The 27,943-nt window shown below is 44.9% G+C and overlaps 2 protein-coding genes across 3 annotated transcripts in view; one reads left to right on the top strand and one right to left on the bottom strand.

Annotated features, from left to right (window-relative positions):
• Positions 1-4: 4 nt before the first annotated feature.
• LOC129706289 (cryptochrome-1-like) lies at positions 5-21,735 on the bottom strand. Of its 2 annotated transcripts, none has more exons than XM_055650479.1 (11): positions 21,515-21,735; positions 18,990-19,098; positions 15,228-15,370; positions 14,056-14,240; positions 13,787-13,875; positions 12,197-12,337; positions 9,809-10,120; positions 6,656-6,870; positions 5,713-5,915; positions 3,246-3,341; positions 5-2,464 (listed from the first exon to the last, which is right to left on the bottom strand). In XM_055650479.1, exons 1-11 carry the CDS (start codon positions 21,670-21,672, stop codon positions 2,361-2,363), a joined length of 1,755 nt encoding a protein of 584 aa, XP_055506454.1. In that variant the 5' UTR covers positions 21,673-21,735; the 3' UTR covers positions 5-2,360. The 2 variants fall into 2 exon arrangements, with proteins under 2 accessions (XP_055506454.1, XP_055506455.1); XM_055650480.1 differs by having other exon boundaries at positions 12-2,464; positions 6,656-6,807; positions 21,515-21,731.
• Positions 21,736-22,669: 934 nt separating this feature from the next.
• The window catches only part of LOC129706288 (ankyrin repeat and BTB/POZ domain-containing protein 3-A-like), a 36,866-nt gene continuing 31,592 nt past the window's right edge, over positions 22,670-27,943 (top strand). Inside the window, 1 exon segment of the mRNA XM_055650477.1 lies at positions 22,670-23,486. Coding sequence (XP_055506452.1) covers positions 22,721-23,486 — 766 coding nt within the window. The 5' untranslated portion in view covers positions 22,670-22,720.

Genomic DNA, 27,943 nt, shown 5'->3' with positions numbered 1-27,943 from the left:
TTTACAGGACAGTTCAGGGGGTTTCACGTTCACTCTCTGAATCACTCGTGCACAGTGGTTGTAGTACACTGAGGCTGCCCGGACACAACACCGCCCTGAGCAGTAAGTGATTCACTGAAACATAGGTGCAGGAGAAGGCCATTCGAGCCAGCACCACCATTCAATAATATCATGTCTGATCATCTAAAATCAGTACCCAGTTCCTGCTTTTTCCCCATACTCCTGGATTCCTTTAGCCCCAAGAGCAAATCTAACGTGAAAACATCCAGTGAATTTGCCTCCACTGCCTTCTGTGGCAGAGAATTCCAGATTCACAACTCTCTGGGCGAAGACGTTTTTCTTCATCTCAGTCCTAAATGGTCTACCCCTTATTCTTAAACTGTGACCCCTGGTTCTGGGTGTCAGTGTGGCTCAGTCCTAGATCTGGTTCGCCTGCAGGATCCTGAAAGCACTTTCCCAGGTTGAAGGTGGTGGCGGCTCATCATATGCTATCATCAATAGTGGGTGGACAATGAATGAGCTGGCAGTGGCACCCACACACAGATAGAAAACAAGCAACCCACATGTTTACTGGGTGGAAAACCAGAAACAGCAGATGCTGAAATTCTGAGGTAAAAACTACTGTGAATAACTCAGCGGGTCTGGCAGCATCTGGAGATAAAAAGAGGTTCCCTGACCTGCTGAGTTACTCCAGTTCTTTGTGTCTATCTTTCGTATAAACTCACAGTAAATCTGTAGTTCCTTGTTTCTAATTACTGTAAGAAATGGCGTATGTCTGTTCAGATGACCCCTCAGCTCAGCTTTTCTCCGAGAATCAAGCACCACAAGTGCATAGAATTATTTACAAAATGTAGGTAATCTCCTTTGTCTTCTGTCAGTGTGTATGTGTTCATTAAATGCAGGGACTGTAACTGTCATGTTGTAATTAGCACCTGACTCGCCCCCTGTCTGGGAAAGGAGCTGTCGCAGTCCTGACCACAGACTGTTGCACAAGGTTTGGAAACTCTTGTGTGCAGGATTGCAACATCGCTGTTTAGCAGTTTTGGGTTTTACCAGCGGGCATAGCATGAAAGAGAGGGGAACATTTTAAAAGGGACCCAAGGGGCAATTTTTTTTTTTACACGGATGGTGGTGGGTATATGGGATGAGCTGTCACGGGAAGTTGTAGAGGCAGGTACACGTACAACATTTACAAGACACCTGGACAGTTACAGGGTATATTCCCAATCTCCAATCGATCTTGCTGCGGTTCTTGCACCTGGTTTATCTGTACTTTCTCTGTAGCTGTAACACTATATTCTGCACAATGTTACATTCTCTTTTTGCACTACCTGTTGTACTCATAAATATGGTTCCATTATGCTCCTGGATGGTTAGATTTGACGGTCTCAGAAGATGTGGCACTAATAAACCAATACTAGTGGGGATATGAGGACATGAGCCAGGCCATGGCATCTGGGACTTGCTCAGTTAGTCATCTTAGTCTTTGTGGACTAGTTGGGCCAAAGGGCCTGTTTCCATGCTGAATTGCTCTACGACTCCATATGACAATGTTAACAGTATATCACCAGCTACATGAATCATCACAAGTGGATGGAAAAGCAGTTTACTTGAAATGCAATTGAAGGAACAAATGAAGGTGCCTGACTTAAGATGATGCAAGATATACTACTCCCAGAATTTGCCCTTTCTGTAGTACAAAATTGAATATGCAAACATTTAAATAGTGCACAATTATATTAAAATACTCATCTATAACTTGGTGTGGTATCAAATATTTACAGAAACTCCGATCAATTATTTACACAAATATTAACAGAGCTTTCTGCCCCACCATTGCTAAATGTGCAAACATTTGCAGATGTATTTCCCATCTTTAATTCTCCTAATTTGAGATCAATAATTTCCTTTAAAATAAATATTCCACGCTGGAAGAAAATGTCCAGTTTATGCAATATGTGTTAAAAGCCTCCAACTGGATCCTTTCAATTTCTTGTTTCACGACGTACTGGAAGAGAAAACATATGGGCTAGCAGCACATTGCGGCCAAATTCTGGCTTTATCCTGCAGATATCTGTAAACAACTTAAAAAACATTAAATCCAGTTTTTATTTCTTTCACAACATCAAAAGATGTATTCTAACCAATGTCTCCCTTAATTCTAAACCACACCTGGGTTGGAAATGTTTCATTGCATTTTGTACATGCAAGACCTCATTCAGTCACGTTGGGCATTGGAAGAAAGGATATACTGGGTAAATGTGAAGTGGAGTGGACGAAGAAACCAGCACAGACAGGAGGGGCAACGGCCACTGTGCTGCTCTAATAGTCACAAACCTTTTCAGTCAAAATGTCTTTACCTAGTCCATGCTCTGCCTCTGATATTTAAGCCCTATTCCTGACATTTCTTCTTCAGGATTGAACAGTTTTCCAGCGGTTAGGCTGCCCTCCAGGGTGTTTCTGTCTGAAATACAAAATCCACAATAAGATCAAGGTTCTTTTAAATGTACAAAACACCCATCATTACCGTGCAATGTAAGTAATGGAATACAGATGAACCTGAAAGTCTGTCCAGGGAGGATATGTTTAGGTAAACGATTGTGCATTCCCAATGGGATAGAACTTGCAGTCATCAGTACACATACCATGCACGGTATGAAAGTGGCCAAGTTAGACAGTGCTGTGAAAGTATGTTCTCAGGAACATATTCATTGTACTCGAAAATGTTGGTGTAAATCCTGTCCATTATTCAGTAGCAAGAAATAATGTTTAAATGTAAACAGATATTAAAAAATGTTAAATGTTGATATTTAATTGAAAGATAGCTGGAAAGTCAAAATATGGTATTCAAACTTTAGAATAAAAAGTAACATTTATCAGAGCAAAAACAAAGTGCTGGAGTAACTCAGTGCTTCAGGCAACATATTTGGAGGACATGAATAGGTGACATTTCAGATCGGGTTTGATATGATAAATGGTCCCAGCCTGAAATGTCACCTATCCATGTCCTTCACAGATGTTGCCTGACAATAGACAATAGGTGCAGGAGTAGGCCATTCAACCTTTCGACCCAGCACCTGCTGAGTTACTCCAGCATTTTCTTTTGCTCAAGATTCCAACATCTGCAGTTACTTCTATCTAATGGTTTAGGTCTTTACCTAATTGGGGGCATACTGTTGCGAAAAAGAACATGCCAACATTTGCACACAAACTCGATCCAATCTCCAGTCACTCGACTAACTCACCTGCTACATTACTGCATCCAGGTATGGTCTCCTCTGCTGAATACTGCATAATACCACCACTTCCACTGGGGTTAGAAGGTACTGAAGCTAGAAGACCTGGAAACAAGGTGAACATTCCTAAATAAAAGTTAATCATTTATTTCGATGAGGCAATCTAAAAGGTAATACAGTAGAGGAAAGATTTTTGTAACATGAATGATATTTAAATAAGTGTGCATTGATGCAGAAGGCTGTATGTGGAATGGGCTGATTTATATTCTCCTAAGTTCTACCAATGACGAAAATGCAAAAATAGATAATTTCTGCTAATAATTTTTACTAGACATGGTTGAAATATTTAGTATATTTAAAATTGTGCTCCTGATGAATGTAGACCAGTACCTGGTACATTACTGCCATTTCCCAATCTAGCCTGCGGTTGGATTTACAGTTAAAACAGAGATGCTGCCTGACCCGCCCAGTTACTCCAGCATTTTGTGTCTTTTTATGTTAAAGGAGATTGCGAATACCTGATGCTCCACCACCAATAGCCAAAGTATCCCTCTAGTTATAGATGCCAAGCTAAGAAGGACCCGTTTACTCAGAGTCTATGTCTGTTAACCTAGCAGTCCATCCATGCGAGTGTATCACTGCGCATTCCACATACTCTGACAGTGTTCGTTAACCTCCTGCACGGAATCTGATTGAATACCATCTAAAAATCCAATCACACTACATCCTATAATAGGTTCCTCATCCAACCTATAGATTTCTCAAACATTTCTCTTTTTGATTCCTGCTCAAATTATTATTCCCCAAGCCTTTATTATAAATTCCTGCATTTTCCCTATGATTGATGTTGGGTTTATAGATAGGTAGGTTCTCTTTTATTCTGTCTCCCACTTCCCACTGACCTTTCTGTATTGGGCCTCCTTCACTGCCAGAGGGAGACTACACACAAATTGGAGGAAAAGCACTTTATACTTACCTTGGGCCAGGGGCGGAAAACCCGGGGGGGGCCAGAGGGGACACGTCCCCCCCATGTTTTGAGAGGTGGGGGACAACCTCCCCCAAGTTTTTGTGATCCCGATTTTAAAATCGCCGTTTTTAGCACTGGATTGAGCCTCCAAAGCCTCGTGCGTGTGTGTGAGTGTGCCCAAGCACGTGGCCGCCAAAAAATTGTGTCCCCCCCCCGTCCCCTCCATGTTTTGATCGTGAGTTTCATTCTTGGCTTGGGCAGCTACCAACCCAGCGGCATGAATATTGATTTCTCAAACTTCAAGTAACCCTTGCATTCTCTCTCTCTCTCCGTCCCTCCCCTACCCTCTCTCTCTCCGTCCCTCCCCTACCCTGGTCCTCTTGCTAATTTCACCATTTGTATTCCTTCGTTATCATCTCGTCCCCAGCCAACAATGGACATTACCATTACATCACCACTACCTTCAAGTGGAATTAGCAGTGGACAACAAGTGTTTGTCTTTTTTTTATTTAACAAAAAGATAGCCTTTCAATAACCACCCTACAATATGTCCAGAAGGGTCTCGACCCAAAACATTGTCCATTCCATCTCTCCAGAGATGTTGCCTGTCCTGCTGTTACTCCAGCATTGGGTCTATCTTCAGTGTAAACTAGCATCCACAGTTCCTACAATGTGACACCCAGTTCAATTTTCTTTTGTTTATTTTGATCCATTTTACTAAACAGAAATGACCTCATCCCCACATAATTCAGGGGCATGTGCAGAACACGATCCTTGGTGAAAAATAAAGTCTGCACAAGTAAGTTCCTCTTCTTTTTGTGTATGGCGTGCACAGCCTAAGGTAAGTAAGTTCCTCATGCAACAGAAACTAAACCAACAGTACTGAAATATACAGCATGCCTGACAAATGTGAATCCAGCCAACAATAAGAAATACAGACCTTTCAAGTATGCTAAAGAGATTTGCATTTTACAATTAAAATCAAGACAATATCACATATCTCAGATACCAATTTGCCACGAGGGTTCGGTAAGACCTAGCTATTACTTCCACTCTGTGGTTGAAGTTTGGCCTGTGATAATCGTGTCCACTAGAAACAGCCCTAGAAATGCTGCACCCATTGCAAGGCTGCAGACACATTTCACAGCTGCTCTCTACATCATAGTCATAGTGTGGAAACAGGCCCTTCAGTCCAACTTGCTCTCACTGACCAATATGTCCCAAATACATTGGTCTGACTTGCTTGTGTTTGGATCATATCGCTCTAAATCTGTCCTATCTATAAACAAAATGGATATCCATAACCATAATCAGTTGAACAAAAACTAACAAATAGTTCGGTTATATCAATATATTGATCTAAATCCACCAACTGTACCAATGATTCTATGAACCACTGCCTTGTCACCACCCTCTCCTCATAACTGTTTTGTAATATTTACATACAAGAGGAATAGATCCATAAGGCTTCCAGATATATTAATGCATGAAATGTAATTGTGTCCCCACCAAGGCCTCGGTAACAGGAGAGTTGTTGATAGATTTGCTTCATTCGCTCAATGTTCAGGCGACTTGCTTCAGCATGGTGCACCATGGGCCTGGGATAGTCAACACCAATAACGCAATTGGCAGCTCTCTGAACGTCTTCTGGGGCATTCCAGGGGTCATAGATGTGTTTAGCAGGATAACCTCGCAGCACAGGCAGGTATCGTCTGAAAATGTGGCAACCACAATCATCAGTAGAACTCAGCATGTTAAAATGTGCAACTTGCATAAACGAACATTTATTTAAAACACTTAATTCCTGAAATGTACATTAAAAAAATTATATTATTCACAATGATCATACAGTATGTGTATGCCTTTGAGATTGGCCATCAAATGTTTCCGTGCTCTGGCTCCATTAAGGAATGCTAGTTGTATAAACTGGATGCTTTATCTCACCAGGCTGTGTTCTGGGAGCAAACTGGATAATGCTTAATAGAACTAGCCAACACACATGGTGGAGGGAGGCTTTGTTCAGTCACAGCTACAATTACATACGTACAGGACAGAAACAAATAATGGGAGAAACCACAAGCAGACAACTTAGGGTGCATGTTAGAGATGTGTATTATCCATGATCGCGGCCAAGAGAACTGGAAGTATACACAGAAGTAAATGGCGAATGGAAGAGTAGTGACCTGAGCAACTCCTCATCCTCAGTAATTTCTGTGTGAGCTTTTTGTTCATCAGTAAAGAATGCAAGGATAATCTTGGAAACTGGTGGACTAATGTAAGGTTTGATTTCATAGGAGCAAGGGGGCTGCCAAAGCAGAAGAGGATCCAGTGTGACTGGTATTGATGGAGCTATGAAGAGGACCAACAGTCTGCCAGGGAAACAAGAGGCATCCGCACAAAGTTTCCAGGAAACCCAGGATACAAATGACTTATAACAGATAGTTTTACATACCTGATATAATCCCCATTTGGGTCAGTTCTACGCCCAAATCCTACAGGGCAGTAGCAATGAAAGAATTGCTGGAAGAACGAGCTACAAGACAGCCACATCCAATTCCCAGCATTGACACTCCAGTCAGCATCGAGTAACAATTCTTCAAACACCTGTAGACACAGCACCAACAAGGAAACCCAAAACACCACAATGCTCACTTCAGGAAAGTTGCTCTGAAGAAAAATATAAAAATCCACAGGTAGCTGCTAAAAGGAGATTCTATAAGATAGGCTCTAGATAGTTTTATGTGCTTTAGCAGTTATTTTGGGCAGAGGTTCATCACCCCTTCAGAGCCATATATTCAGGTGGAAAACTTAATTTCTATTACATCTTTTGTAAAACATTCAAAAATACCTTTATTTTGAAAGCTTAATTTTCAAGGTGATAAACTTTATCAAATTCAATGATATTTCATAGGTTCAATGCACTTCCTAATATGATATCTGGCTGAAGCATTTTACACTTGTGGGCTGGTGGAATGCAGGAATATATCAGCCGAACAGGGTTTGACACTTGAAGGATTGCTAGCAAAGTGGAATTTAGGAGTTGCTGGATGTAAACAGGGCTGGCTAGGCTAGCCAGAAAGGAGAGCGCAGCCATTTCCCATAGAATCAAGCTCGGAGATAAGCAAACAAGCTTGATTTTGCACACAAAATTGTTATGTTACTGTCCTCCAATCAATGCATTAATCTGAAGGAAATATACGAGCCAGCCATTCAATCAGATCATGGCTGATCAGCTAAAATCAGTACCCCGTTCCTGCTTTTTACCCATATCCCTTGATTCCTTTAGCCCCAATAGCTAAATCTAACCCGCTCTTGAAAACATCCAGTGAATTGGCCAACACTGCCTTCTGTGGCAGAGAACTCCACAGATTCACAACTCTGTGAAAAAAATGTTTCTCATCTCAGTCCTAAATGGCCTACCTCTTATTCTTAAACTATGACCCCTGATTCTGGTCTCCCCCCAACATCGGGAACATTTTTCCTGCATCTAGCCTGTCCAATCCTTTTAGAAATTCATATGTTTCTATAAATCTCCTCTCATCCTTCTAAATTCCGGCAACTATAAGCCTAGTGGACCCATTCTTTCATCATATGTCAGTTCCACCATCTTGGGAATTAACCTGGTGAACCTATGCTGCACTTCCTCGAATTAGGAGACCAAAATTGCATACAATACTCCAGGCACGGTTTTAACAGGGCCCCGTACAACTGCAGTAGGACCTCCTTGCTACTACACTCAAATCCTCTTGCAGTGAAGGCCAACATGCCATTAGCTTTCTTCACTGCCTGCTGTACCTACATGCTTACTGTCAGTGACTGATGTACAAGCACACCCAGGTCTCTTTACACCTCCCCTTTTCCTAATCTGACACCATTCAGATAATAATCTGCCTTCCTGTTCTTGTCACCAAAGTGGATAACCTCACATTTATCCACATTAGGCTGCACCTGCCATGCATCTGCCCACTCACCCACCCTATCCAAGTCACTCTGCAGCCTCATTGCATTCTCATTGCAGCTCACATTGCCACCCAGCTTTGTGTCATCTGCATTCTTGGAGGCGTTACATTTAATTCCCTCGCCTAAATCATTAATATATATTTTAAACAACTGGGGTCCTAGCACTGAGCCTTGTGGCACCCCACTAGTCACTGCCTGCCATTCTGAAAAGGATCCGTTAATTCCTACTCTTTGCTTCCTGTCTGCCAACCCATTCTCTATCCATGTGAATACCCTACCCCCAATACCATGTGCTCTAATTTAGCACATTAATCTCTTGTGGTGTACCTGTCAAAGGCTTTTTGAAAGTCCAGATACACCACATCCACTGGCTCTCCCTTATCCATTCTACTTGTTGCATCCTCAAAAAATTCCAGAAGATTAGTCATGCATATTTTCCCTATCATAAATCCATGCTGACTTTGACCGATCCTTTCACTGCCTTCCAAATGCTCTGCTGCAACATCCTCAACAATCGAATCAAGCATCTTCCCCACTACCGATGTAACTGGTCTATAATTCCCTGTTTTCTCTCCCCCTCCTTTCTTAAAAAGTGGAATTACATTAGCTACCCTCCAGTCCACAGGAACTGATCCAGAGTCGAGAGAACATTGGAAAATGATCACCAATGCATCCACAATTTCTTGGGCCACCTTGAGTACTCTGGGATGCAGACCATCATGTCCTGGGGATTTATCTGTCTTCAGTCCCAAAAGTTTACCTAACACCATTTCCTGACTAATGTAGATTCCCTTCAGTTCCTTCCTCCCACTAGATCCTCAGTCCCCTAGTATTTCTGGGAGATTGTATACGTCTTCCTTAATGAAGACAGAACCAAAGTACTCGTTTAACTGTTCTGCCATTTCTTTGTTTCCCATTATAAATTCTCCTGTCTCTGATGGGAAGGGACCTACATTTGGCTTCACTTTTTTATATTCCCCGCAAACTTTCTTTCATGCTCTTTTTTCCCCCTCTTAATTAACTCCTTTGTCCTCCTCTGTTGAGTTCTAATTTTCTCCCATTCCTCCGGTTTCCTGCTTCCTCTGGCCAATTTATGCGTCTTTTCCTTGGATTTAACACTATTCCCGATTTCCCTCGTCAGCCACGGTTGAGCTGCCTTCCACGTTTTATTTCTTCGCCAGAGAAGGATGAACAATTTTTGGAGTTCATCCATGCGGTCTTTAAATTTCAACCCTGCATCATTTGCCAGTCTATCCTAGCCAATTCCCGTCTCATACCTTCAAGGTCTCCTTTATTCAAGTTCAGGACCCTGGGTCTCTGAATTAACCATGTCACTCTTCATCCTAATGTAGAATTCCATCATATTATGGTCACTGTTGCCCAAGGGGCTCTGCACAACAAGATCGCTAAGTAGTCCTTCCTCATTAAATACCCAGTCTCAGATGGCTTTCCCCTCTTGTCGGTTCTTCAGCCTATTGGTTTAAAAAAACGATCACGTATACATTGCAGGAAATCCTTCTCTTTGGGGAAAGCTGGTATGTATTACAAGTAACTTCAGTCTAATTGTTTATGGGTAATTTACCACCCAAAATGAAATGTAATGCTAGAGAAACAGAAGCTTAATCTCCACTAACTTCTCAGTCACCTTCATTCCTTCTTCCCAGCTAATCCAGAGGTCACCTCTCGTCAAGAAGCAGGCCACTGCATGTCGTGCCAGGTGATGAATCCATCCTTCCTGGCGAAGCTGTGTCATTATAGCATCAATCCATGGAAATCCAGTCTTTCCTTCTGCCCACTTGGCTAAAGCCCCAGGATTCCGGTCCCATGGAATCTGAACACAGATGGGATTTCCCTCCATTTTATCGAATTTGGGATTATTTGTTCCTGCTGCGTAGAAGAATTCACGCCAAAAGAGTTGGCCATAAAGGGACAAAGGAGGGGAGCTGTTTTTCTTCACCTGTTAAGGAAATAGTTCTTTACGTATGCATGTTATGAATGAGCTAATAATTAATCACGATCAACTTCAGTTAATATCAACCGTACACGCGAGCAGAGATGGGAACATAATTCCATTTGCCTTGTACAGCACCACAGTTGCTCCCCCGGAAACAAAGTGATGTACACACATCTTTATCCCAACTGATAAGAAAACCACCATTATCCGAGGTGAAACTGTTGTTTATATCTTGCACATAATAATCATTAATGGCACTTCTATGATGGATATCACCTTTGTTTCAGACAGAGCAATGGTGAGGGCAGCCCCTCACACTAGCTGTACATTTCCCCATCTCCCATATTGGTTAGTGAACATATTAATATCATCCCACCATCCCAGATTATATTCTATGTTCTACGAAGGAACTGGGTACCTCACTGGCCATTTAGAATGCATTTCTGGTATTTCTTGGAGAACCTTTAGGATTGGGACAGAGTATGGTTGTGAGATGGAGAAATGTGTTATTGAAGCACTACTGTCCTGGGAACAGAGTGTGAGTCCTGCCCTCACCATAGCCGTGTCCGGAACCTAGTGGAGGGCTGAGCTCGCCACTGACATTCCAGGTGAATTAAGCGGTTGAAGTAACCTCAGCACTGCATGCTCGGTGTGTACTCAGTGCCCAAGTGTAACAGGCGAGGACTTGCCAAGCTGTGCAACTGTCCAGTGCAGAGACATAGAGCTCAGTATGGGCATGCTGGCGATGAGCAACAGCTGGCGCGGTGTTGACAGACTACCCAGAACTCATGGTCTCTCTTCTCATTGCTAGTATAGCTGCCTAGCTTCCCCAACAAAGCTCAATGGCCAGTGGCAAACCTCTGGGCAGGAGAGAACCGAGCCCTTGAACATGGTGAAGAGGAAGTAACGGTGTCTATCATATTTAGCTGGAAGTGATGCAAGAGGCAGTAAAATCCAGACAATCTATCAACACGGAGCAAAGACATGAGATTTGCCAATGCTGGCATATTGAGCAAAAATAAAATGCTGAAAGAACATAGTAGAAGTTTGCACCAAGTTCCCAGCACAGCAACGCACAGCCCAACTGGATTTATTTACAAAGCAAGGAGGAATGTATCTGTGAGTCTTCATTCTCGTGGACAAGAGCACTATAATGAATCAGTTCTCTGAGGGGTTGTCAGAGGCAGGGTGCCAATCTACTGAAGACTTCCACAAGCACTAGAGCAGGTTATTTTGACTAATTGACAGGAAACAAAATAATGTGACATTCCATGAAAGTCATTAGATGGGTCCAACATGCACAAAAGGCATGAATTCTCCTTGACATCAGCATATTTAACACCAGAAACATGGCCATAGAACACAAGAGTATGCAGGCTATCGTACAGCTTTATAAAATGTGGTCAGGCCACAGCTGGAGTAGTGTGTGCAGCTCCAGTCACCACAGTATAGGAAGGACATGATTGCACTGGAGGGAGATGCACAGATATCTCACCGGGATGTTGCCTGGGATGGAACATTTTAATTATTAGAGAGCAGACAGACTGGGTTATTTTCTTTGTAGCAAAGGAAGTTGAATGGGTAGCTTGTAGCAGTAAACAAAACAAGTAGGCATGGACTGTGAAGATAGTAGGGAACGATACCCTGCTGCAGAGACGTCTGCAACCAGAAGATTGTGGTAAACAGTAAGAGCTTTAGAGGGGATCAAGGATGATTGAAATCTGGAATGCACGTGTGTGTACTGGAGGAGGTGGGTACTCCCAACATTTAACTATCTGCACAAGCATTGGAATCAAAGCATGGAAAGCTACAACCCAATGCTGGCAGATGAGTGGTTACAATTGGCTGCAAGGCCTGTTTGGCTGTGACAGCTCTACACAACAATGAACATCACTGGGGGATGCCAGGTATTAGTATTTTTGCACGAATAGTAAACAAGCTGCTGTTGTGGAGGTAGTAAATATGGAAATTCACAGCAGTCTCACAAAATACAGTTGGAAGCCTGACTAACTGACCACATACGGTTCCAAATTATTCAGATTAAAACAGCATATTTCCCAGTATCTTAGACAACTGTACCTTTTTGTACAACTCGGTGAGCTTGAAGTAAAAGAGACGACTTGACAAGCAACCAAATCGCAGGTATGGGCTTAGCCCTGTGGGGCTGGCGAGAAGTGATTTGGAGTTCATTCCTGGTCTTTCAAAATTTGCCACCCAGGCCTGGAAAAGACAGAAGTTGAAAACTGTAAATATTTCTGTTGATTAATTTCTTTGTGGGACAAATGGAAGATGCACTTTATTCACCAGCTCCAGCAATATCAGTAAAACAACAGCAGGAGTAGATCATCTCCCTCACTCTTCACAAAGACCATTGCTGGTTTTTCCACAAGTGCCACCATCCTTAACCAACCCTAATTCCTTTGATTTTCTTCATATCCAAGTAAATATTGATCTCAGTCTTGAACAATTTCAGAAGAAAACCTTTCACTCTTTCAGTGAAAAAAAATTCTTCAACAAAATTTTGAATGGACATACCACTATTGTTTAACTATTTCTGTTTAGTCCAACCCACAAAACACCATCCCTGCATCCACCCTGTTCAATTTGTAGGCATTTTCCAAGTCAATTAGACTACCAAGCATTCCCTTAGATCATGTTGGACTAAGTTAAGAAGTGTTTTCTTTGTGTTTAGGGTGGTGAATCTGTGGAATTCACCAGCCTTGAAAATTGTAAATCAGCCCATTGTTAGATTCAAAACAGATGGATAGATTTCTGGACACTACGTGAATCAAGAGACAAGGGAATAGTGGAGCAGGTTTGAACAGCCCAGTGGCCTACTTCTGCTCCATGTATAATGGTATATCAATGGATGCAGCATTTTCTCACCTCTGATGTCAAGCTAATCAGTCTGTAGTTCCTTATCTTCTATCTCTCTCCTTTCTTAAATATTAGGCTTACTTTTGGTTCTGATCTGTGGGATCCATTGTAAAAACTTTGGAATTCTCAAAGATAATGAGTGGATATAATATCCAAAGACAATGGATATTAGTGCATCCATTGTCTCCATCACCAACTCTTTCAAAAGATCATCAGCTCAGGGAGGATCCCATTAATTCCTCCAATGCTCCAATTTCTTCCAGCACTCTTCTTCTACACTGGTTGCTTTTGATCATTCCCCGGAGGATTGACTGTTGCATTTAATGAAGAATCACACCTTGCCCGTTTATTTTCTCCTATTTGAGTCTATAAAAGTCACACATTAACTTTTTCCAATCTTTTTTCTTTTCCTTTTTATATATTTGTGAACATTGAATATATTTATAGAATTTACAATGCAATTTACAATGCAATGTCTATGGGGAGATCTGAAAAAGTAATTTCCAGCAACATACCCATCCCTCAATACTAGGTTTTGAGAATATGCCTTAATCTGATAAATGGATACTTGATACATGCTCATCAAAGTATTTCCGGAGTATCTGCTTCTTCAGTGCGTACACACAGGCAGCTATGCTAGTGATTCAAAACAATACCTCAATCAAAAAATCAGCCACAATCAAGACCAATGGGTTTCCAATTATATTCACTGCAAACAGATATGAGCATTCTCTTTTGCTCAAAGTTTGAATTGATTTTCTTTTGTTATTTTCATACGTGATGGCATCTTACTTTTCTCTCTAAATGTCTTTCCAATCTTGCAAGAGCTTCTGTTTCACCACCCGGCCACACTGCTGAAGTAAGACCTTCCGTTTCGAAGCCTAGGAATGATTAAAAATAAAATGCTGCTTTAGAAGAGCAATCATGAAGTCTGACACTGCAGCCATGTCTGTCTCGACAAACAAGATAAAAAATACGTAACTAACTATTATAGTTTAATTTAAATTCTTTGGACAATGTGAATGACAAGTTCAGTTTTGTAACAATTTTTGGATTCTTACCCAATTCTTCCAATGAAGGGACTCCAAACCTGTCGCCGTGGTCATCAAGGACAGGCATTGTACATCTCCCCATGGTCTCACTGGTGATCATTTTCACAGGCATTTCTACAGGCCCCATCTGGCTTATAAGCTTTTGGAAATGCTTATACGTTAGAGGTGGCTGTCCACCATTTCTTTCTATGAGCCTGATAATGAAAGAAAGTTCAAGTTAATGAATTGAAGATGTGACAGATCTAGAATAATTGTATGGATGGCTGCTTTGTAATACTTCTTGTCAAGCACAAAAAGTAATTATTCAAATCATTTTTTAATCAAATGTATCATTTAAATTTATATCTGTTACTATAATCATAAAAATAATTCTGATTATAAAACATGAGCATAATACATTTAGCACCAATGCAATCAATGTGTTATTTTAATGTTCATCTGAATATTCATCTTATCTATAAAGATCACCAGGCTTGGTAGAGAAGTGAGAAGGCTAATTTGACCTACAGCTCAATTGTTAAAAAACAGCAAAGTTTACGATACAAGGAATTACAGATGTTAGAACCTTGCAGAGAACACACTGTACTGGAGCAACTCAGTGGGTAAGGCAGCATCTCTGGAGGACATGGATAGGTGAAATTTCAGGCTATATAACATTGCTGCCATTTCCCCATTTCTACTACCAAAAGCTTAAAGGAGCAAAACAAATCTTTCAGCAGTGGGCAGTGTTAGGAACACATTATTACATCAGTGAGAAATTGAAGCTGACAATGCGAATGATATAACAATTGATAAATGCAACCTACAATAATTATTTAGAACTAGGGCAAGGGTTGGAAGAGAGATATGACTCACACCTTAATATTTGACACAGTTACATAATCAATGTTCAATGAGTTCTGGCATTAGAATAAGACCACTACTGACATTCTACCTCAGCACCACCCAAAATACTTGATTCCTTTAATAGTCAGAAATATATTGATCGCTGCTTTGAATGGAAACACGAGAATAGCGTATATTAGCAATAGTTTTTTAAACAAATAATTTAAGACATCCCAGGTGGAAAAAATCTACTTACTCAAGACATCTTCCCACACTGACCTGAACACGTTTACTTTCTCTACAAATCCGTTGACAAAAACTATTTTCAAGCACATGAATGCAATTTAGACACTTACACTTCCATATCATACAAAGTGTGTGAAATCCGCACTATCACTTCCACACCTGCCTCAGTGGCCAGCTTCTTGATAACTGCATCTCGCTTCTTGCTGAATGGCTCAGAGTCATACTCAAAAGAAAGACGAGAGATATTCCATTCCTAGAGTAGAGGGAAAGAATTATCAAAATTTGCAATCTCTCATTTCTTAAAACAATTATATTTCTATAGGTTTAGGAATTAATGCCCTTAAATGGTGGAGGATGCCAATGGTTCAAGTTCAAGTTCAAGTGAGTTTATTGTCATGTGTCCCTGTATAGGACAATGACATTCTTGCTTTGCTTCAGCACACAGAACATAGTAGGCATTTACTACAAAACAGATAGGTGTGTCCATATACCATAATATAAATATATACACACATGAATAAACAAACTGATAAAGTGCAAATAACAGAAAATGGGTTATTAATAATCAGAGTTTTGTCCGAGCCAGGTTTAATAGCCTGATGGCTGTGGGGAAGTAGCTATTCCTGAACCTGGTTGTTGCAGTCTTCAGGCTCCTGTACCTTCTACCTGAAGGTAGCAGGGAGATAAGTGTGTGGCCAGGATGTTGTGGGTCTTTGATGATACTGCCAGCCTTTTTGAGGCAGCGACTGTGATAAATCCCCTCGATGGAAGGAAGGTCAAAGCCGATGATGGACTCGGCAGTGTTTGCTACTTTTTGTAGTCTTTTCCTCTCCAGGGAGTTCAAATTGCCGAACCAAGCCACGATGCAACCGGTCAGCATGCTGTCTACTGCGCACCTGTAGAAGTTAGAGAGAGTCTTCCTTGACAAACTGACTCTCAGTAATCTTCTCAGGAAGTAGAGGCGCTGATGAGCTTTCTTGATAATTGCATTAGTGTTCTCGGACCAGGAAAGATCTTCAGAGATGTGCACGCCCAGGAATTTGAAGCTCTTGACCCTTTCAACCATCGACCATTGATATAAATGGGGCTGTGGGACCCCCTCCTACTCCTTCCAAAGTCCACAATCAGTTCCTTGGTTTTGCTGGTGTTTAGCGCCAGGTTATTGCGCTGGCACCATATGGACAGTTGCTTGATCTCTCTTCTGTACTCTGACTCATCCCCATCAGTGATACGTTCCACAACAGTGGTGTCGTCAGCAAACTTGATGATGGAGTTCGCACTGTGACTGGCTACGCATTCATGAGTATAGAGTGAGTACAGCAGGGGGCTGAGCACGCAGCCTTGAGGTGCTCCCGTGCTGATTGTTATCGAGGCTGACACATTTCCACCAATACGAACAGACTGTGGTCTGTGAATGAGGAAGTCGAGGATCCAATTGCAGAGGGATGCGCAGAGAACCAGTTCTGCGAGTTTGGTAACCAGCTTGGAGGGGATGATTGTGTTAAATGCCGAGCTGTAATCGATGAATAACAGCCTGACATATGAATTTTTGTTGTCCAAGTGGTCCAGAGCAGAGTGGAGGGCCAGCGAGATCACATCCACCGTTGATCTGTTGTGGCGGTAAGCGAACTGCAGTAGGTCCAGGTTTTTGTTGAGGTAGGAGTTGATTTACTCCATGATCACCTCTCAAAGCACTTCATCACCACGGACCACCCTTCATGGACAAGATAGGGTGCAGCTACAATTCCCACACATGATCATTATCGCATGGGTATGCACAGAAGAGATTCACCGAATCCTCTGGCTGCTGCAGCACACCTCCTATCAAATGCTCATTTCAAAAACTTGCATTGGTTCATGAACAAGCTGTATTGAAATTGGTTCCAACTCTCAAAGCTGGACTGTTCAGTGGCCTACTGACCTAACAGAAAAAGTAATCATCAGTTCCAAGAAATATCTCACCAAAACAATGAAATAACATTTGCCGAAAGTTTTTCAGAAACATAAATTAATATTATGGGCATTCACTGCCAAGGTATTACCCATTGTTTCGGAAGTGGCGGCGTTGTTATCAGCTGCAGCTCGCCTGCAGTCCGTCTGTCTTTACTTTTTTGTTGTTTTTTTTGTCTTGTTTTGGCTAGGTTTTAGTTTATTAGGTTGTGTTATGGGGGGGTGGGGGGCTGAAACATGTTTTTTTGTCTCTCCCTTCGGGGGAATGCGACTTTTTCTTGTCATATCCCCCTTCTCTGCCTCCTTCTGCGCTGAGGCCTAATGGCGGAGCTGGTGGTCTCCAACCTGCGACCGACCTCGAGGCTCCGGAGGCAGAGCCAGCCAGGACATACCAACGCGAGGCTGGCCGACTTCGGGGCCGAGGTGGCGGTGGCCTGACTCGCTGATGCGGCGTTCCAGCTTTCGGCAGCGGCCCGGAGCTGAGACTGCGGGACACGGAGCTGATGCAGCAGCCCGGGGCTGGGGCTGCAGGACTCGGAGCTGCGGCAGTGGGACTCAGAGCTGTTGCAGCGGGACTCGGAGGTGTTGCAGCGGGACTCGGAGCTGTTGCAGCGGGACTCGGAGCTGTTGCAGCAGGACTCGGAGCTGTTGCAGCGGCTCGGAGCTGGGGCTGCAGGACTGAGCTGGGGCTGCTGGACTCGGAACTGTTGCAGCGGGACTCGGAGCTGATGCAGCGGGACTCCCCTCAGAGAGTGGTAGCGGTGTGGAATGAGCTTCCAGTGGAAGTGGTGGAGGCAGGTTCGTTGGTATAATTTAAAAATAAATTGGATAGGCATATGGATGAGAAGGGAATGGAGGGTTATGGTATGAGTGCAGGCAGGTGGGACTAAGGGTAAAAAGTTGTTCGGCACGGACTTGTAGGGCCGAGATGGCCTGTTTCCGTGCTGTAATTGTTATATGGACTCGGAGCTGAGGCTGTGGCGGGCCGACTCGGAGCGGAGACGGTGTTCCGGCTTTCGGCAGCAGCGACATCACCATGGAGGTCTGCTGGACTGGAGAGCGGCATCTTCGGCCTGGATCGATCGCCTCAGCGCAGAGGGAGAACAAGGAGGGAAGAGACAGAGACTAAGACTTTTGCCTCCATCACAGATTCCTCACACCATTTCAATAGTCTGTTCGAACTTCTACCATCTGGCAGACGTTACAAGGCCTTCAACGCCCGCATCTCCAGACTTAGGAACAGCTTCATCCCAGAGCTATAGATGTTCTGAACCAGTCCTGCTGAGTGCTTTATGTACAGAGTTTGTATGTTCTTCCCATGACCTGCATGGGTTCTCTTTGGGATGTCTGGTTTCCTCCCACACTCCAAAGATGTACAGATTTTTAGGTTAATCAGTTTAGTAAATGGTCCCCAGAGTAAGGATAGTGTTAGTGTGCCGTGCTCGGTGGGCTGAAGGGCCTGTTTCCGTGCTATCTCTAAACTAAACAATATAGCAATAATTATATAGTATACACGATTCACTAAAGATTTATTTCACAGCCACCGTCATGACAGGCGATACTAATTTATACAAACCAATGTTTTAATTCAAGCTTTAATATTGGCATGTGCATCTCAACATTCTTTGGGAATTATGCTTCAGATTCATCCTACATTAGTTTTGTTGGCAGTACACAGAAGCTCCCCCTGTTCATTTAAAGCTAATCAGAGCTGTGATATTGCAGCCACTGCATAATTGCATGCATTTTGGTCAATTTCAGTTATCTGAAGCAGCAGTGGAAAATATCTCTGGAACCAGCCAAGATTATTAGGTAACACAGTACCGATATATTTTTAAATTAAATGGAAAAATGGATACATATTGCTCAAACTCATTAAATCCAGTCTTTTACGCCATGAAATATATGTAAAAACTACACACCTTGAACAATCTGGGAAAGACATCAGCTGGCTGTCCACGTATGACAAACAGGCGAGAGTTTAACTTCCGCAGATTTGTGTCAAGATCCTCAAGGCATTGTAGCAAGAACCTGAAGGCCAAGCTCAAAGATGAACAGCAGTCAATTCAAAACATTCCAATAATGACACAGGGAACTTCCTCGTATTTGAAACTAGTTAATTCTCCTTCCTTATTCAATCTGTTCCCAATTCAAATAACTCTTTCCTCCATGGTTCGGTGACCAACCTTCCATTCCAGCACCTACTCCCCATTTCATAGAAAGTTCCCATAAACTGCTTAATACATCTCAGAGTTTGAAAAGAGGTGCCTTTAGAGATCATGAATTTTCATGTTATTTTCTTCAAAGGTTGTTAGGTTCTAGAATTGTTCCTGTGGGTTGGAAATGAGATCCCATTATTTAAAAGAGGGAAACAACATATTAGAGTAATGCAGTAGTAGGAATCTGCTGTAATCTACATTAAGAATATAGCGCTGGAACTGCAGGCAGCAGGGATTAGTTTAATTAGGCATCAAGTTCAGCACAGACATGGTTGGTGGAACGACTTATTCTATGTAACTCTGCAAGAGTAATCAGATGAAGGAATTAAGGAATTATGAAAGTAATCAAGGAATTATGGAATGTTTAAATATTCTTCTGGAGTTCTGAGGAAGTGACCAGCAGAACATTAGGGGAACCAGTGAATGTGAAATATTTGGATTTTATGGCATTTGACAAGGTTGCACACTTCTTCTTGCGTTTGAGGCAGCAGCTATGTAACACCCTCCAAGGTTATACACAAACAATGGGTATTATGTACCAGTGTGAATTGAAAGTTATTTTATGGATAAAAAGAGCAGAAATAAACAGATTCTTAGGGGATAGGCTGTCTCATGGGACACGCGGTGTTTGGATGCATGTTTGTATAATTTACATTGACAATATAGCCTATGGGGAAAATTGTCCTATTTTCAAGTTGCTAGGACGAGAGGGTGTGAGCTATGGGGAGAGGTTGAGTAGGCTGAGTATCTATTCCTTGAAGCAGAGGAGGATGAGGAGTGATCTTATAGAAGAATCCAAATTCATGCGAGGAATAGATCGCGTAGATGCACAGAGTCTCTTGACCATTGTAGGGGAATCAAGGAACAGATGACATTTGCAGTTTGAGATGTGCTCTCAGGAATTGGGTTGCACCATCACTGTTATATAAGCTCACAACACATGTAACTGAAGACAGTCAACAGAGCCACAGCCCAGCCCTGAGGAGCAGGAACACAACAAAAAATCCTACAGATGCCAGAAAACTGAAATGAAAACAGGAAATACTAGCAATTCTCATTAGGTAGCTGTAGTGAAGAGTGAAACAGAATGAATGTTTTGTCAATCATCTCATTAGAGGTTGAGACACTTAGCAGCAAGTATTATAGGGATGGCATACAATGGCTTTAAATAAGACAGAGAAGTTTCAGGTTGAATATTTGACAGCTTAGTTGGTTAACTGGTCACTTAAATTGTCCCAGTGTTCAAGTTGGGGGGAGGGGGGGAGGCTGTTAAGAATTTTGTGAGAATAATGGAAAATTAGTAGAGGAATGGGTCAGGACTAAATATAGAAATAGACTAATTGGTGCAGCATTTGTGTGGAGAAAAAGCTATAGATTCCTTCCAACTATAGAAACCTTCCAAATTTGGAAGTGCGCTTTATAACACAGAGAAAATGTGATTGGTTGCAGGATTAGCTGCCATTTGACACTGCCTTTATGCCCGTCGTAAGAGCAACTAGTCTTTCCGCACTAAGTTCACAGCAGTTTAAGTAAAGACACGAGAACATTTTAAACATGGCGAGGCGTTCTGCCTTCTGGCAGCTATTACCAGACCCCAACAGCGTTCAGGAAAATGTGTTTGCAGCGCCCCCCGCCAAATCATTTTAATTTATGCTCCCTGATTTACTAAAAGACCGTCTCCGTCAGGTGTTCATACAAAATGTTTTATATAAATGTTCCATGGGTCAGACGGCGTCTGCGGAGAGAGAGAGGGGGAGGAGAATTTGCAGCCGTGCGCTTTGGTTCCAGGTTGCCAGCATCCGCGGAATTTATGATGGTCACAATTATACATATTTAAAAGGTCTTCCCTGCATCTCAGCTTAAAAAGGAAATCCGAGAATACAATAATAAACAAACACCAATCATACACTGCCTCCCTGGTCTTCACAATACTCCTTCGCGATTCCCTGCTTGGCGGGGATTTGACAGAGAGAGCTGGGGGCAGGAACCGGTGTTGTGGTGCCGGGTGGAGAGCGAACCGGGGTGGGGAGGAGCGGCTTGGGCCGGCGGTGAGATGGAGCGGCTGGGGCCGGACCGACGTGGGAGAGCGGTTCGGGACGGGGTGTGGGAGAGCAGCCGTGGGTGGGGGTGGGGGAGCCTCCGGCTGGGAGAGAGGGGCTCGGGCCGGGGCCAGTCTCCATGGTAACGCGATGGCGCGGCGAGCGGGCCTACCCGCGACGTGTACCCACCCCCAGCGGTTGATGGCCAGGCTGGAGGTGCCCGCGAACCACGGGTCCACGATGTAGACGCAGCGGATGGTGCCGACACCCTGCACCGACTCCAGCAGCGCCGGGTTATCGTGCAGACGGAGTCCTTTGCGGAACCAGTGGATGGAGTTGCAGCCCATGGCTTAATGCAGGGACCAGCCGCTCCAACGATCCCCGCCGAGTACATGGCACGCCCACAAATAAGACCCTGCCCACAAATATGGCCCCGCCTGCAGCCACGCCCCTCCTCCTCCCCCTTACAGCCACGGCCCCGCCTACAGAGCCTACTGAATCTGATGAATTTTCTGCCACGGAAGGCAGTGGAGGCCAATTCATTGGATGTTTTCAAGTGAGAGTTAGATTTCGCTTTAGGGCTGAGGGAATCAAGGGATCTGGGCAACAAGCAGGATCGGGATACTGATATTTAGCGCATCAGCCATGATCATATTGAATAGCGGTGCTGGCTCGAAGGGCCGAATGGCCTACTCCGCACCTATTTTCTATTGATCAAGGTACGCAAAAAAGCTGGAGAAACTCAGCGGGTGCAGCAGCATCTATGGAGCAAAGGAAAAAAGGCAACGTTTCGGGCCGAAACCCTTCTTCAGCCCGAAACGTTCCTTTCTCCTTTGCTCCATAGATGCTGCTGCACCCGCTGAGTGTCTCCAGCTTTTTTTTTGCGTACCTTCGATTTTCCAGCATCTGCAGTTCCTTCTTAAATATTCTATTGATCAAGTACAGCCTCGGGTCCCAATCCTTTAAACAACTTCTGACCAATCAGCCGGTGGCGGAGGTCTGCCCGGAGGTCCCTTTAAATTCCTCAACCAATGGCAGTCCGACTCCATGCCCGCCCCGACGCCCATTGGCCAGACCACGTCCAATCAGAGGATGGCGGGTGCGGTGATTGGTCAGGAGCGCGCAGGGTAAGTGGGGACGTGATCGGGAGCGCGCAGAGGCAGAGCGGGAGCGCGCTGATGGCTTGGGGACCGTATTGGGGGCGCGCAAGGGGCGTGGCGACGCGGCGGGTTCGGGGGCGCGCAGGGGGCGCGGGGACGCGGCGGGTTCGGGGGCGCGGGGACGCGGCGGTTCGGGGGCGCGCAGGGGGCGTGGGGAGGCGGAGACGCGCCTGAGCTGAGCTGAGCCGCGCTGTCAGTATGCCTGCGGTGCAGCGGGCCGGGATGCGGCGCGGCGATGGCGGGCCGGGTTAAAGCCATGGGCCGGGCGCTGGAGGACCTGAGCCGGGACTCGGGCTACGGCGGCACCGTCGACTCGCTGCACTCGTCCAGCCTGTCGCTGAGCGAGGCGGTGGCGGCCAGCGCTGCCCATGAGGCTGAGGCCGAGGACATGGCGGGGCTGGAGTGCAGCCGGTTGCCGGAGCTGGAGCCGCCGCCATGGGACGTGCAGCAGCTGCGGGCCGCGCTGGGCCGAGAACAACCGGCGGGCCGCTGGCCACAGCGCTCGCTGCTCCGCCTGTCGCGACTCCTGGGCCGGCCGCTAGTGCGCCTGGCCCGAGAGGCCCAGCGCCTGAGCCGCCGCTTCGCCCGTTGTGGCGGCGCCGAGCTGCGCGGCGCCCTCCGTATCGTGCTGCCCTGGCCGCTCGCCCGCCGCTGCTGCTCCGCCGGCCTGGCCGCCCTATCCCTCTACAGCATGAACGGAGCCCGCGGCTTCGGCCTGGGCAAGGCGGCCCGCTGCGGCTTGGCGCTCTCCGTCGGCCGCTTCTTCCGATGGATGGCCGACTGCCGCCTGGCGCCGCGCATTCACCCCCACGCCGCCGTCTACCTGGTCGCCGCCATGGAGTGTCTGCTTCTGGAGCTGGCCACCCGTGTCGGGCCGCCGCCCGGCCCTGGCCCCGTCACCATCACCCCGCAACACATCGACCGCTTCCTCGCCACCCAGCCCGACCTGCGGGGCCTCTGCCAACACCACCGCCACCTGGACTGTGCCCGCACCGCCCAAGGTAAGTGTCTGCCCGCCGGGGTAAGGGGCGGCCGTGCTTGGGCCCCGGACATAGTTTGACCAGGGGAGCGGCTGGGTGGAGGATGTGAAGTGGCGGGGCAGGGGAGCGGGGTGGACTGTGTAGTAGAGAGGCAGAGTGTTGGGAGTGATGTTGCCAGGGACCTAACCGTCCTCCTTCATGAGTCAGTCACAGGCAACGAGAAAGGCAAATGGTGTTTCAAACATCCTCGATGTGCACACAATTCTCCCACTATTTCCCTCTTTCCCGCAGTCGCTCTGCTCCTATCCCTTTCTCCGTATACCTCTCCCAATTCTCCATCCTCCCATCTGGGAAGAGGTACAGGAGCATTAGCTGCAAAACCAGCAGGATGCTCCTCAGCTTCTTCCCACAGGCTATAAGACTGTTAAATGGACTTTGCCCCCTGCCAAGTATCGCGCACAAACCCCCACACTGCAGCAGAGCCACTGTTGTGCCGCTGCCGGTCGGAACGGCTGTTGAATGTTTAGTAGAGTGTTAAATTTGTTCATGACATGTATTTTTTATTTTCATTTCTATTTATTTTTTCATGCACACTGAATGGACACTGGTTGAGCAACGTTTTTTTGTTTCCTCTGGGTATGCGAATACTCAGGAAATGACAATAAAGATATACAATACAATACAATCCTGAATCCCACATTTCTTCCTATTCCCCTGTACCCTTCCATCCATTACCCTCCCTCTCCCTTCTCTCCTTGTGTCCTTTTCACCTTTAGCCTTTGTCACTTACTCCACACATCTGCTAATCAAACACCAGTATCCCACCTTCCATTTGCCAGACTATGTCCCACCTCACTCTCTTTTCCCATCTTATTTTCCCCCTATTCCATCAATTTGAAAAAGGGTTCCGACCTGAAACACCGCCTGTCCATTCCCTTCACAGATGCTGCCTGACCTGCTGAGATCCTCCAGCACCTTGTGTCTTGCTGAACATTCCAGTATCTGCAATTTCTTGTGTCTTCAAGGCAAATGGTATGATGGACTTTGAGAGGGTTTGAGTAAGGAGTAAAGATGCCTTGCTGCCATTATTACTGCCTTAGTGGGACTGCACCTGGAGCATTATTGGCAGCTCTCTATGCCTTGTTTGAGCAGTTGCAGTTGTGTGTCCAGGATTTCAGCATGAGATTGAGTAGACAAGGGCTGGTGGCAGAATGATGAGTCTTACTGAAGCTTATAATATCCTTGCAGGTGTGGAAAGACAGACTGCCTGAGGATGCTGGGCTTAGCTGAGGCAGATCAGTCTCGGGCTTGGTTGTTTAAGATGTGGCGAGGAAAGTTTTTCAGGATGGGTGAGGGTGGTGACTACCCTCCTGGAGGCTGTGGAGCTCAGTCTGTATTTATTTCAAACTGTGACAGAATTCTGGAAAGGCAGGGATTTGGAGATACTGCAGGAGGCCGGTGTGGAGGTAGAGATCAGCTGAGAGGGTCACGGTGGGCCTGAGCACCAAATGGCCGTCTCCTGCTTCTGTTTAGCGTCCTGCGTCATGGTGAGTTGGGCAAATTGGTGTGCAGGCTCAGTTTGCGAAGGCTGGAGCACTGCTGAAGGCGATGTGGGTTATTGAGGATGACTGGTATACTAGGGGCACAGTTGATTCAACCAAAGGCGGTTTCTGGCAGTTCATTGTTCAACAGACATTGTGAAATCCATAGCAACAAAATGGTACAGAAGTTATTTACTCTGGGCTGCACATGCTCGTGGGGGAGGGGGGGGTTCTTTGAGATCAGATACATTGCAGCAATCACAATTTAAAAGCGGGGCACTGCTGCAGGTTGCCAATCCTTTGCAACCCAAATGATCCCTCAGTTCATAATAGACCGTTAATGGTGTAATGGAAGTAGGACGTTGTCTTGCTGATGCTAAAGTGTTTAGGGAAAAGCATTTCCATGATTAGGGGGATGTAACGGATGAGGGAGGCAAGGTTGGAAGGCCATCCAATCTCAGTTCCCAACCAACATCATCCAGATTGTGAAGTCTTCGCTTGTCGATGAGCATTGATGCGATCAGTACTCAATTATCACCCAGCGGAGGCAGGGGGAGAATTGTGGTATCTGGAATGTGGAGTATGGAGTTGTGATTAAGATCAGCCACAATCTTTGTGAATGATGGAAAATACTTGGGGCTCACCAGCCTGCCCCAGGGTTGAAACTCTCTTTGCCCCTTTCCCATGTATGTTGAGCCTTTACAGATTGGTTTGGGATTCCTGATCATCCAATAACGAGGGATCAGTGCAGGCTAACATTCATGAGCTGCTGACCTTGTCCCTGCAAGATGAACCGCACTGCACTGATCAGCATTCTGCAATTCATCCTTTTTTTTTTTGAATTGCAAGCATTTCTTTCATTATTTTTATTATTCCTTAAGTGTGTTTATAGTCATTGCTTCCTGACTTCTACCTGTGGCTATGCTGAACTGACAGTTTAATGTGTTGCTGAGGGCTCCTGGAGTCAAATATCAGCATTTAGAATAACAATGATGGATTGATGGGGATAGACACAAAAAGCTGGGAGTAACTCAGAAGGTCAGACAGCATCTCTGTAGAAAAGAATAGGTGATGTTTCAGGTTTGGACCCTCTTTGGTCTCGAACCGAAACGTCACCTATCCCTTTTCTCCAGAGATGCTGTTTGACCCACTTGAGTTACTCCAGCTTTTTGTGTCTATCCCCGTCAATACTCATTATTATTCTAAATACTGATACTTGACTCCAGCAGCCCTTGGCCTAAGCCAGCATCTGCAGTTCCTTCCTACAATATTGTCAGGGAAATTACGGTTTCTACTGTGCTTGAGCTCGTTTCTGGCATCGTGGGCGGGAGAGTTGTGGAGACTGGTTACATTACAGGCACACTTTCTTCAATTGATGTGGTGCAAGGTCTACATGAAGCAGATTTGTAAAGGCTCATTTCACAGTTAGCAAGCGTCTATTATAAATACACCGATGAGAAGTGGAGCATTAAGCAGTGTGAAAGGCAGCTTGTGGTTGCTGTTTATTTGAACTTTGAGTGTAAGGAACTGATGTATGAGGGTGCTTGATCTTTCTCAATCGTCCTTTCAGCAGCGATTTCCCCCCCCCCCCCCCCGTCCTCCTGCAACTCTCGAGCTGTTTACATCTCATCGCAGCCGAGGTGAAGCTGTTCATTGAGCTGCGATGGCAGAGATTGGGGGCCACCTTGTGATCAGGGACTGATTGGTCCTGATCCCACGGCGGCATTGCTCACAGGCTAATTCCTGCAAACGGCAAGTGAAGGCTCAAGGTGCATAGTCACACAGCTTGCAAACTGGCCCTTCGGCCCAACTTGCCCATGCAGATCAAGATGCCTCACCTACACTAGTTCCACCTTTCCATGTTTGGTCTTATCCCTCTAAACCTTACCTATCCACGTACCTGTCCAAATGTCTTTTAACTGTTATTAGAGTATCTGCTGGAAACTATACAGATAGTGGATGAGGCAAATTTTAAAAATGTGTTGATCGCATACCAATTGTTAAAACACAGATCAGTGTTAGATTGCTGAGTTTACCACTATGATCCTGGCCATGCCAACCGTGCCATGTGGCTCCAAGTTGTTTTGGGATGAATGTGGGGGAGGGGAGGTTGGTTGTTGGCATCCTGATCCCTGTTCATTCCAGTCGGACTGTTCTCATGGGTCGCTGGAGTTCATCATTGCACTCAACACATTACTGTGCTGTAGAAGCACTGCCAAGGTGGTTGTACTCTGACACATATTGGAAATCAAATAAAATGTATTCATGAGTGAGTTGGATATAGCTCTTGGGGCTAACGATCGGTACATGACCCATTCTTCAATTAGCCAGCCATTAACTCCATAAACCCTGATTGAAATAATCAGATTCATTATCCTGCACTCGCTTAAAATAATTTGTTTAATAAAGAATATCTTTGTGAGCAATCAAACATCCCTAAAAATGTCTCGCTGTGTCCAGCTCCTCCGCGTCCATGCCACATTGAGATTTTGCGCAAGATTTCACATGTTGACAATAGGATAGATGGAGGCTACATTTGAATGCGTATTGCTGTACTTAATTTTTATCAGTTTGGTCATGTGGTTTTCTAATTGCAGCAGGTACTCTTTCTGCAACACAGCAGATTTGAAAACCATTGGTGTAAGCAGAGATTATGCAGCCTATAAAGGGAGAACACCAGGCTGGTATAAACCGCATTCAGATTTGATTTTCCCCTCCCAACATTCACCCACATAACGGGGGTGGCATGTATGTGGGATTCAGTGTCACTTTGGCTCCCAGGATTACTGGGGCAATCAATAGCTTTACCTTTGCTACAGGGTTTAATATTGCCAAAACCCCACTAATAGGATTTTGCTAACTTGGGCTGGTTGCAGACATGAGATTCGCTCAGTTTGGCAACTTGGTCGGCATGAACAAGTTGGGCCGAAGGGCCTG

Source organism: Leucoraja erinacea, chromosome 19 (assembly GCF_028641065.1).
Source record: "Leucoraja erinacea ecotype New England chromosome 19, Leri_hhj_1, whole genome shotgun sequence".
NCBI lineage: Eukaryota > Metazoa > Chordata > Chondrichthyes > Rajiformes > Rajidae > Leucoraja > Leucoraja erinaceus.
The sequence above is the reverse complement of the archived record's forward strand: the minus strand, read 5'-3'. Positions and strand labels throughout refer to the sequence as shown.

Coding starts and splice junctions, on each gene's coding strand:
- LOC129706289 (XM_055650479.1), bottom strand. CDS start 21,672: ATGGGCTGCAACTCCATCCACTGGTTCCGCAAAGGACTCCGTCTGCAC. Junction 15,371..18,989: donor TCTTTCCCAGATTGTTCAAG/GTGTGTAGTTTT, acceptor CCTCTACTCTAG/GAATGGAATATCTCTCGTCT. Junction 5,916..6,655: donor CCAAATGGGGATTATATCAG/GTATGTAAAACT, acceptor CCACATTTTCAG/ACGATACCTGCCTGTGCTGC.